Source organism: Beta vulgaris, chromosome 2, assembly GCF_026745355.1.
Source record: "Beta vulgaris subsp. vulgaris cultivar EL10 chromosome 2, EL10.2, whole genome shotgun sequence".
Taxonomy (NCBI): Eukaryota; Viridiplantae; Streptophyta; class Magnoliopsida; order Caryophyllales; family Amaranthaceae; genus Beta; species Beta vulgaris.
The window spans coordinates 37,925,448-37,936,328 of record NC_079203.1 but is presented as its reverse complement, the minus strand read 5'-3'; the positions used below and the strand labels follow the sequence as shown (position 1 = coordinate 37,936,328).

General features: G+C 38.0%; 2 protein-coding genes across 4 annotated transcripts; both read left to right on the top strand.

Annotated features, from left to right (window-relative positions):
* The first annotated feature begins 1,257 nt into the window (after window positions 1-1,257).
* LOC104886762 (protein FLOWERING LOCUS D) lies at window positions 1,258-6,175 on the top strand. 3 transcript variants are annotated; one of them, XM_010671261.4, is made up of 4 exons: window positions 1,259-3,271; window positions 4,299-5,060; window positions 5,141-5,186; window positions 5,260-6,175. In XM_010671261.4, exons 1-4 carry the CDS (start codon window positions 1,486-1,488, stop codon window positions 5,588-5,590), a joined length of 2,925 nt encoding a protein of 974 aa, XP_010669563.2. In that variant the 5' UTR covers window positions 1,259-1,485; the 3' UTR covers window positions 5,591-6,175. The 3 variants fall into 3 exon arrangements, with proteins under 3 accessions (XP_010669564.2, XP_010669563.2, XP_010669562.2); XM_010671260.4 differs by having other exon boundaries at window positions 1,260-3,271; window positions 5,138-5,186; XM_010671262.4 differs by lacking the exon at window positions 5,141-5,186 and having other exon boundaries at window positions 1,258-3,271; window positions 5,260-5,482.
* A 1,006-nt stretch (window positions 6,176-7,181) lies between these two features.
* LOC104886763 (thylakoid lumenal 19 kDa protein, chloroplastic) lies at window positions 7,182-9,572 on the top strand. Its single transcript, XM_010671264.4, has one exon. The coding sequence runs from the start codon at window positions 8,634-8,636 to the stop codon at window positions 9,363-9,365; it is 732 nt and encodes a 243-aa protein (XP_010669566.2). The 5' UTR covers window positions 7,182-8,633; the 3' UTR covers window positions 9,366-9,572.
* The last annotated feature ends 1,309 nt before the right edge of the window (window positions 9,573-10,881 follow it).

Sequence of the window (10,881 nt, the reverse complement as noted above, 5' to 3'; positions counted from 1 at the left end):
ACAACAAACTTTCCAAAATTTGTTGAGTTTTTAGTCAAATTGAGGTTTTCAATTGATTGATTTAGGCTTGAAGGGTTCAACAAACCCAGAAAATTAAAATTAAATTGATTTATTTTGAGCAAATAAGAACAAACCATGTGTGCATTTATATGAGCGGATGAGGCTAAAAGGTTGGATTATTAAAAAATAATCAAAAGGTGGAATTAATTTGAGTGAATAGTCCAAAGGTTGAATTATTAGAATCAATTTTTCCTAATTTTAAATCCCAAGATATTGATTTTATTCTAATTTAACCATAGATTAGGAAAATATTGAACCAACCCATCACTATTGCCACAAATTTAGGTACAAAAACCGTTTAGGCTCTCCCCTCCCCACTTGATATCAATGATCACCCCTAGCTCGTAATCAATGTTAGAAGTTATTTGGAAACTATGCTATGTTAGAGCGATTGTAATAAGGTGCCATGCCAAAATTTCTCTCTCCTTTCACCATTGTTACTTTCTTCACTAATTCAAGAAACCCAATTTTTTTTCCTCACTTTCACATTTTAATAGAGGTAAAATATTGAAAAGTAACTATATATTCTTCTCTACTCTAAGCGAGAACCTCCTAAAACCCGACCATAATGTATCTCAACGGCTCAACCAAAGCCTTACCCTAACTCAAACCAAATTTCAGACTCAAATCCTAATAATTTGAGCGAAATTGCAGATAGGACAAATTTGATCTGATCAACATGAAAACAAAATTTAGCCAAAGTAAAACTTAATTAGCCCTAATGTTAACTAGGAAAATGATGAGATATAGTTTACCTTGTCGAACAATGAGATAATAGTGCCAAGATTTTACGGATAGATATCTCTATTCTATAAGGCAACACATGGGGGACACCAAACAATAGAAAAAAGGAAAAAAAGAAAAGAAAAAGAAGATAACTAACTGTTTCATTTGAATGAAAAGGGGGGGAAGTAGTACCTTTAAAATAGCAAATTTTTGAGAAAATAAAATGTAAAAACAGTTGTTCTACCCAATTAATTTTATTTTCTACTTCATTTGTTATCACACGCATTGCGTGCATGTAAGACTAATTTATTATAACGAAACACAATTTGATAATAATAATAATAATAATAATAATAATAATAATAATAGTAATAATAATAATAATAATAATATATTTGATATATATATTCACCATAATCACCAATAAATATAAAATCAAAGAATTCCAAAAACTTCCTCATTAGGCAGTATCACTAATCACACATATCAAACTTCCAAAAATGTCATGAAATTCATATAACATATCAGAAAAATAATTCAAAGATATTGAAAAAAGAAAATAAAACTGGATTGTTGAGTTTGAAGGAGAGAAGCAAGACCGTGAAGTGAGCTTTAGGATTAGCAGGAGAAGAAGTGATGAATTCCATCAACGTCTGAGCTTCAGAAATTTTGTCACTTTGAAATTCCAATTGAAGGAAAATGTCGGAAAATAACTATTCTTTCTTCTCTTCTCTAAGCGAAAATCTCCTCGAATTCGACCGTTATGTATCTAACCCTAACCCTAATTCAAATCAAATTACAGACAATTCAATCGAACATACAAATTCTTTTTCAAACTTCAATGTAAGCAACTCTGAGCCCAGCACATCCAGCAATCTTCTGACTCTTACAATTCCAAGAAAACGACGTCGTGGTAGGCCTCGTAGTACTACTTCTTCTATTCCATCTTACAAGCAGGTATTTTCCATTCCTCAGATTTATGGAAATTCTGTTGATGCTAGTAATACTACTTCTGTTAATGCTAATTATAGTGCCCAATTTGCGAAACCCAATTTGCAATTGAATCCTAATTTGGTAGATTTGTCAGAGGATATTATTGTGATTAATAGGGAAGCAACCACTGAGGCGCTCACTGCGCTAACGGCTGGTTTTCCGGCTGATTCTCTCACTGATGAGGAGATTGATGCCGGTGTAATGCCCGTTGTTGGGGGGATTGAACAGGTTAATTATATTTTGATTAGGAACCATATAATTACTAAATGGAGAGAGAATGTGTCCAGTTGGGTTGCTAAGGAGAGGCTTCTTGATGTCATTCCCAAACATTGTCATTGGCTTTTAGATACGGCGTATGATTTCTTGGTGTCTCATGGGTATGTCAATTTTGGGGTTGCAGCTGCGATTAAGGAACGCTTTCCTGCTGAGCCTAATAAGGGGACTGTTATTATTATTGGGGCAGGGTTGGCTGGATTGGCTGCTGCAAGGCAGCTCATGCGTTTTGGGTTTAAGGTGACTGTGCTGGAGGGACGCAAGCGCCCTGGAGGTAGGGTTTATACGAAGAAGATGGAGGGTTTAAATAAGACTGCTTTTGCAGATTTAGGTGGGAGTGTTTTGACGGGTACCCTTGGCAATCCACTCGGGATTTTGGCCCGGCAATTGTCTTATTCGCTTCATAAGGTGAGGGACAAATGTCCGCTTTACAGGGTTGATGGATCCCCAGTTGACCCTGTCTTGGATTCTAAGGTGGAAACTTCCTTTAATAAGCTTCTAGATAAAGCAAGCCGCCTCCGGCAGTTGATGGGGGAGATTTCACAAGATGTTTCTTTAGGGGCTGCATTGGAGACCTTTAATCAAGTCTGTGGGGATGCAGTGACTGACGAAGAGAAGAACTTGTTTAATTGGCACTTTGCTAACTTGGAGTATGCTAATGCTGGTTTGCTTACAAAGCTTTCTCTTGCATTCTGGGACCAAGATGACCCTTATGATATGGGTGGGGATCATTGTTTTTTGACTGGTGGAAATGGAAGATTGGTGCAGGCTTTGGCGGAAAATGTACCAATCATTTATGAAAAAACTGTTACCTCGATTCGCTATGGTAGTGATGGTGTTCAGGTCACTGCTGGAAACCAAGTTTTTGAAGGTGAAATGGCTCTGTGCACTGTCCCGTTGGGGGTTTTGAAATGTGGCTCCATAAAGTTCATACCTGAGTTACCTCAGAAGAAGCTTGATGGAATAAAGAGGTTGGGTTTTGGGTGTTTGAACAAAGTTGCCATGCTCTTCCCTCATGTCTTTTGGGGCACAGATCTTGATACATTTGGTCATCTCTCTGATGATCCTCTTCGCCGAGGAGAATTTTTTCTTTTCTACAGCTATGCAACTGTTGCTGGCGGACCTCTTTTATTAGCCTTAGTTGCTGGAGAAGCTGCACACAAGTTTGAGTCAATGCCTCCTACTGATGCTGTGACACGTGTTCTTCAAATTCTTAGGGGTATGATTTCCTTCTCAGTTTCTTAGCAAAAAATTTATGACTTGAAGCAAGGGTCTCTGCTTCAAGGACCCATTTGTTGTGTGAATAGTGAATATGTAACTTTTTGTTTGTGAATTCGTTCATAATCTACAGGTTCCGCATCACTGCATCTGATTCTAATTTAATATTATGCTGCACCCCAAGTTTACAAAAGAAAGCCCTTATTTATTTTTTCTGCCCATCGCTGGATATAATTTTATGACCTGTGAAGCAGCTGATGCTGCTCCTAAAGCTTCTAAAGAGGACTAAGTACCCTTGAACTCAAAGGAGCCCATATCACCTTCGGTTTTTGTTAATTAAAGGAACACTTCCTTATTGCACAAGTTTCAGTTAAAAGAAATGGACTAGGTTTCGGGAGAAGCAACTAAATTATGTATCCGAAAAAAATGAAGTTCTAGGTAAGTACTAAGTACTGATAATTTTAAATGATGACAAAGTGAGACAAATACTGAGTATTAGTACGAGTTAGGCCTATACGGTATATAACTATTTCTTGTAATCAGCTACCATTACATATGAAAAGAAGTCGAACATGCTGTGACATGCTATATTGTTGGTGCAAAATGACATTTACCTTGCCAATGGGTGGCAAAAGTTTTAGGCATGGCTTAATGGCCTGTTGTAGACTTCCTCCGGAGCCTCCAAAAAAACTGAGCTTCTTTTTAGTAGATGAACTAAAGAGTGCTAACATTATGTTATTAGACGAACATCTTCAATTATGTGATGCTGATGGATCTCTGATGTGTTACTTTCTGTGGCAATAAAGTGAAGAAAGTATGTCAAGTAAAATAGCTTGATAAACCAGATGAAAATTTGCCTAGGTTTGATCAGATGTTTCCTTGGACTTCATCGTTGCACCTTCATTTGGTAGATAATGTGTTTGTGGATTATTGTTCAAATCACTACTTTCATATTTGATATCCGCATACTGTACTCAGATCTGCATCTCATCACTGATTGTGAGTTCTCTGCCTTGATGTGTATGTAGGAATTTATGAACCACAAGGAATCACTGTTCCAGAACCTATCCAAACGGTCTGTACTAGATGGGGAAGTGACCCCTTTTGTCTAGGATCTTACTCTAATGTGGCAGTAGGTGCTTCCGGAGATGACTATGATATACTAGCAGAAAGTGTTGGAGATGGTAGACTATTTTTCGCCGGAGAGGCAACAACAAGGAGATATCCTGCAACCATGCATGGAGCCTTTCTCAGTGGGCTTCGAGAAGCTGCCAGCATGGCACACTATTCTAGTGAACGGGCTTTGCAATTTCAAATTGAGAGGGGTCCCTCCAAGAATGCTCATACTTGTGCCACACTTCTTGCCGATCTTTTCAGGGAGCCAGATCTAGAATTTGGGAGCTTTTCTGTTATATTTGAGAACGAAAATGCTGATTCCAAGTCAAGTGCTATACTTAGGATTTCTTTCACTGAACCTCGAAAGAAGAGCCACGAGGGATCAAAAGCAGATATGCTGCATTCAAAGAAATTGCTTTTCCAGCAGCTTCAGTCACATTTCAATGAGCAGCAACAGATTTATGTTTACACATTGTTATCAAAACAACAAGCTCTTGAGCTGAGAGAAGTCAGAGGTGGTGATGATATGAGGTTATATTACCTCTCTGAAAAACTAGGGATTAAGTTGGTGGGAAGAAGAGGTCTCGGCCCCACAGCAGATGCTGTGATTGCTTCCATAAAAGCAGAAAGGGGAAATCGCAAAACTGTGTCACCTACTGTAGCTGTTAAACCAGGTATCTCTTATAGCTTAGTTTCAAATATATGTTTTCTTATTCAATTGTTTTTATTAACAGATTGTGTTTTCCTTTAGAAGGAATTATAAGATCCAAAGGAGCTTCTGAAAAGCGGAAGATGATTAGGTATTAGTTGATAGATTTTCTTCCATGGAGCTCCATTCTCATCTCTTTTACTAAGAGTTATAGTTCAATGCAGGAGAGCTAAAGTGATCAGAAATGGCAGTGTTCTGATGTCGTCTAATACTGGGGGAAATTATAGCACACTAATGCCGCATAATAAAGGGGAAGGAAGCAATGGCGTAAGCACTCCTGTTAAAGTAGTAGCTAGGGAAAACTCTTCAATGTCGTCCAAGGCAATTGGTACTGCTGACGCGTCGGCTTCTTCTGAAGTAGCAGGCCGTGACTATGGTTTATTGCCTTCTGTTGATGAAAATATGGACGTTGAGACTAATGTTAGTGCTCAAAGTTTAAGCATGTCCACTGACAAAGTACCAGAAGACAAAATTAGGTCTTCTGAATTTTCATGATCATGATATCAACTATATCATTTGGCTTATATGTGGAATCTGATGCTTTCAGTATTGCACGTCCAAGAGATGAGTTTCTCGTTCTTTCTAGCCCAGCTAAATGACACTGGGGAAGCAGATAAATACATCATGCCCCGCATCCAGGACATCTCTAGATTATGCTATTTGATCTCGACAAGTAACTTGAATGTCATAACTTCTTGAGACTACTGAAGCTCGGAGTAGTAAAATTCTCCGCGATCAGGAAAGCATCTTTTGTTGCCACCCCTGGGCCCTGCAGCACTTGATAGGAGTTTGCACTTAGTATTTAGAAGGAAGCTGCTAGCTTCATTTTTGGGTCTTCGTCTGGAGCCCTCTAAACAGTGCCCTTTGTCAAGTTGTCATGAATGATGGAGGTTGGTAAAGATTGCCATTGACTCGTGGAAGTCATTGTTGTATACTACTAATTGTTGATATCATGTTGTAATTAATTATCATTGTGCAATTTATTGTAATTGGACTGGGTATTAACTACACAAGAACACATTGCAAGTTGAGAAGACTACGCAAAAAAGTTGCTTGCGATTAATATTCTTTTCAACAAAATGTTAAGTTATCAACAAACGTTAGTCACTAAAAGAGGAATTTGGCGTCCTATATCCATCTTAGAAACTTTTGTCACTAACCTCTAAATCCTAGTGGGTGCACCACACCACATGCCCAAAGTCCTGGCCAAAAATATTTGCACCGTCACATAAAAGTATTGTAGTAAAGCTACCATTCTATCTGTTAACTGCTCGAGGGGATGCATCCACCCCTTTTTAAAGTGGGAAATTTGAGATTGTTCACTACGATAGTGTTATAGGTGAGAAAAACTTGAAATTTATTGCTTGCAAGGAATGAAAGAATGTAAGCTATGTTCTCTCCTCTTTCTCTCTCATTTCATCTTCTTTTTCCTCCAAACCACACCAATTTTTCTCTCCTCTTTCTCTTGGGACTTGTGGGGCCTGTGCGAGGGTAGTTCAGAGCTTACCACGGGGTTCTTGTGAGGGAGCTCCAAAAAAGAAAAAAAATTAAATAAATTAGTGTTTATGCTGTATACATTGGTATACATATCAGCTTAGGAGTTGCAGCATCTGTAAAAGTGCTAGTCTTGTTTCTTTCCATGATGAAAGATCAGAGATGTTGAATCCAAGAAAAGAAAGCGCAAAGGAATGAGATTTATATAACCATAATCAAATAGAGCTGCGTATTATATATTAAAATGTGGAATAAAAATCCAAATCTTGATACATGGTTAGTTAATGTTAGTCAACATCTTATTCTAATAGGATGTATGCGTAATTTCCATGCTTTCCTGTGTGTACTATTGCACAGAAAGCTACTAATAACAGACTATCTTATAATTTGCAAACAGAAAACTATGTTTAACTAATCCTGTAAGGCAAATTTAACCCAATAGATTTTGTATTTCCCTCCAGTTAATGCAAATATGGTTTCTATCCTGATCACCAGGAACACCATCTAAACATGTCTGCTTCTTGCAAAGTTGCATCCTACACGGCGGTACACAAGTCACAACGCACAAGCACACTTCCATTACTATCCAGTGTCTGCATTGTGCATATTCAACAACCACAAGGACTTGAGACCATAAGGCATGAAAGATATTCTCATAGTATATAATTCATAGTCCATTTTGATGTCATATCCCTGATTTTGCAAATAGGAAATCACCATCAAATACCTAGCAAACAAATCTCCCCAACTTCCTTTTAACAAGTGATCAATTTATTCCAGGAGTTCAACGGGAACAATATGTAAAATTTAACTCTAACTGGGACCTAAAAGCTCAAATTCCTACGAAATGAGTAATTCAGTGGACAATTAGCACAAATCAGGAATCAACTTTTACATCTTGTTCCAGTTGCACTAATATTGACTTTGAAAACATGACATAGATATCGATTCATACAATTCCAAGTAAGCTAAAAAATATAACGATCATCCAAGTTTATGATTTACACGTGAAAAGAACGCATCTTAAGCCATCAATCAAGCTGCGAAATATGAATTGATCAGCCGATTGACCCCAATATTAAACATCAACTATCATAAAAATGGAGTGCCTATAAACTATATAATAAATTTTGTCCACTCCAGAGTCCAGATATGACAAGCAGCTTGTGAACTTAATGTACGATTCGGTATGATATAAATATCTCACAATTTCACTGATATGTCATCAACATGTTATTTAATCAGAGTTACTGAAAAGGTACAAATGGAAAACTAAGCTACTGCAATAATCCACAGAAATTTCAGATACCAAGATAATCAATGTTCCAAAATTTGTCAAGGAGATGAGATATTTAAGAAATTTGCAACACAATCAACAAACCCAATAAACCAGCAATAGCACATATAAGCCCAATATATTAGTCTTATTAGGAGAATATGTATGAGCACAAATGAAACGCAGAAATCGATTATCAACTCAGAAAAAAAAAACTTGATATCACCATGAACTTTTAACTCAAAAAACTTAAATTGATCAAATCAAGACTACCTGAAGCAATCAAGCACAACATATAAATAACACACAAGAATAGTAGGTACCATAAAGTGTTTTACACGAAACCGAAATTCATCCAGAATGAAACCAACCAGACCATCCTCTTTGGCTTTCCCCTAAGAAAGCACCCAATTAACTGTATATCATTTTCAAATACAGATCAAAATTCTTGTCTAAAATCTTCCACAAAAAAAAATAATGGGTGGAACTTTGACTTGTTATGTAGATGATTGAGAGTTTTGTTTTTTGGTCTTGGTAGTTGTTTGCTTTCTAGACAAGTGGTCCAAAACAATCTAGCTGGAAAATAAATGAAGGACTCTGGCATTCTATTGGATAAGGCAGCAATCTAGAGCAATCTTATGTTGGATAGGATAAGGAGGAAAAATTGAACCCAAACAAACATTAGCCAGTAGCCACCCACGCCCACAGGCCACCACTACATTGAGCTATCCTTGACATACCGGTATCAGCAGCGGCTAGGCGGGTCTGATGGCCAGTGTATTCTCAGCTTCAGCACTTGTATCTACCTCCTCATCGAAACCAGCAAAAGCACCTCAGACTCAGAGTCCAGCCTTAAACAAGGCCTCACAAGTGTCCATTTGTAAGCTGCCTCCCCTAACTAACTTAACCGCCACATTAACTGCTGTTACAACAGCTGCAGTGATCCTATCGAGCTCCCCTCCTTCACTTGCTGATTCCTCTTACAACATATACTATGGGACAGCAGCAAGCGCGGCCAACTATGGAGGGTACGGTGGTAATTCAAGCAAGAAAGATTCAGCAGAGTACATATACGACGTACCTGATGGTTGGAAAGAGAGGCTAGTATCGAAAGTTGAGAAGGGAACGAATGGAACTGACAGTGAATTCTATAACCCGAAAAAGAAGACAGAGAAAGAGTACCTGACATTTCTTTCTGGGTATAGGCAATTGGATCCCATTCCCAAAGATGTAGTGCTTAATAACTTGGCCTTGTCAGATGTGTTGTTACAGGATCAGATTTCTAATGCAGACTCTGTATCCTCCCAAGAGAGGAGGGATGAAAAAGGCCAGCTTTATTATGATTACGAGATTGATGCTGTCGCCTCTCACAGTTTGATCTCTGTTACATGTGCCAACAACAAGCTCTATGCTCATTTTGTTAATGCTCCTACTCCTGAGTGGAATCGCGATCAAGATATGCTCCGACACATCCACCAATCCTTTAAAACTCTTGGTTAGCTAGCTCCTTTTCGGCATTACTTTATGCCTTCTGCTGCAACGTTTTGTATACTCCATATAAGTATATCCTCATCATCTAGTATTCAATAAGATAGAGATGATGATAACGAGGAACAAAATATGTATATCATTATTCGTGCATTGTACCTAGGCTACAAAGCCAGATTTTTCTGTAATGAGAATCGATGTAGCACTAAATTTGATATATTCTGAAGTTTAGTGCTCATACACCTAGCTTTTTATGTTGTGTTTTTGCTTGCTAAAATGGTGGTAAACTGGCAATGGATGATATAGTTGCAGGACGTAACATACTTACCAGAATACAAAAATGGAGCCCGAGGAAACTTGGACAAAAATCCAAAGTTTTAACTTGGGCATATTGTGATAACTGATGAACTCTACCAATTACCAGATTTATTTTTCACAAATGACAAAGCTAATGGATGTAGAAAAACAGAAAACTAATAAGTATTTGAATTATATAGATGTAAAATATAACCAAAATCTCATTCTAATCACCTTTCCTCCCTTACAACACCAAACCCTGAACTAGATTCTTGTGTTGGGATTAATGTTTATGCCAAAAATCGCCAAGGTGACAATCTTTGGTCGGGACAACGATGACTAGATTAGATAGGAAAAATAGATAGCATAATTTAAAGGGAAGAAATAAAGAGAGAAGAGACACAAGAAAATGGTGACGCGGAAAACCCATGAAAAGGGATAAAACCGCGGGTGGCAATGAGTCCACCAATCCACTATAATTTGGGCGTTAAAGCCTTTGAATACAAGTATAATATTTTTAGCATATGAATGAAAGATAGCTGAATTTATCTAAGTATGACTATGAAAGTATAAGTAAATAGCATAGGTCATATCTCCTCCTTTGGTCCTGCTTACGAGCCACTATTTATAATAGTAGGGCTGGTGGAGATAGCCTTAAACAACTCCCTAAATAAGGAATTAGTTGCTGGAATCTGGACTCCACTTCTGGCAGCAGTTACTGGTATTGAATTGGTCTTCCTACTTTTTAGGCACGTAAAGAGTGATGCTTGAGCATACTTCTCTTTAGACTTAGTCTCCTTGATTTTAGGAACCGATTTCCTTGACTTTAGCTGAGATATTTTACCTTCTACTGCTGTACTATTCTGTCACCTGGTAGCTGGGTAGCTGCATACTACTGCTATAGCTGGGCGCGTCTTGGCTAGCTGTTCCTGCATAGAGAATCTGATTAACCATAGCTGCTTATAAGCTGGTGTTGCCTACTGAAGCTGTATTGAGTGCTTAGGAAAAAGAGCCATAACAATAGCCCCCATTTTTCTAATCGAAGCTTGTCGTAGACTAGGAAAATGAACTACAGCTTCGCATCATGTCAATTGCTCTTTTCATGCCCGCTTGCTTTGCAACTAGTGTCTTGCTTGGTTGCTATACATGGCTTTGTCTCTAGATAGCTTAGCTATCACCTCCGTGCTGACACCTTGATTGTCTTTGATAAACCTGCACTTAGCTTAGGTGG

What these genes read in the sequence shown, in the direction of transcription:
- LOC104886763 (XM_010671264.4), top strand. Translation starts at nt 8,634, where the DNA reads ATGGCCAGTGTATTCTCAGCTTCAGCACTTGTATCTACCTCCTCATCG.
- LOC104886762 (XM_010671260.4), top strand. Translation starts at nt 1,486, where the DNA reads ATGTCGGAAAATAACTATTCTTTCTTCTCTTCTCTAAGCGAAAATCTC. An exon ending in TGTTCTTCAAATTCTTAGGG is followed by an intron (nt 3,272 to 4,298) that starts GTATGATTTCCT and finishes ATGTGTATGTAG; the next exon opens with GAATTTATGAACCACAAGGA. An exon ending in GAAAAGCGGAAGATGATTAG is followed by an intron (nt 5,187 to 5,259) that starts GTATTAGTTGAT and finishes AGTTCAATGCAG; the next exon opens with GAGAGCTAAAGTGATCAGAA.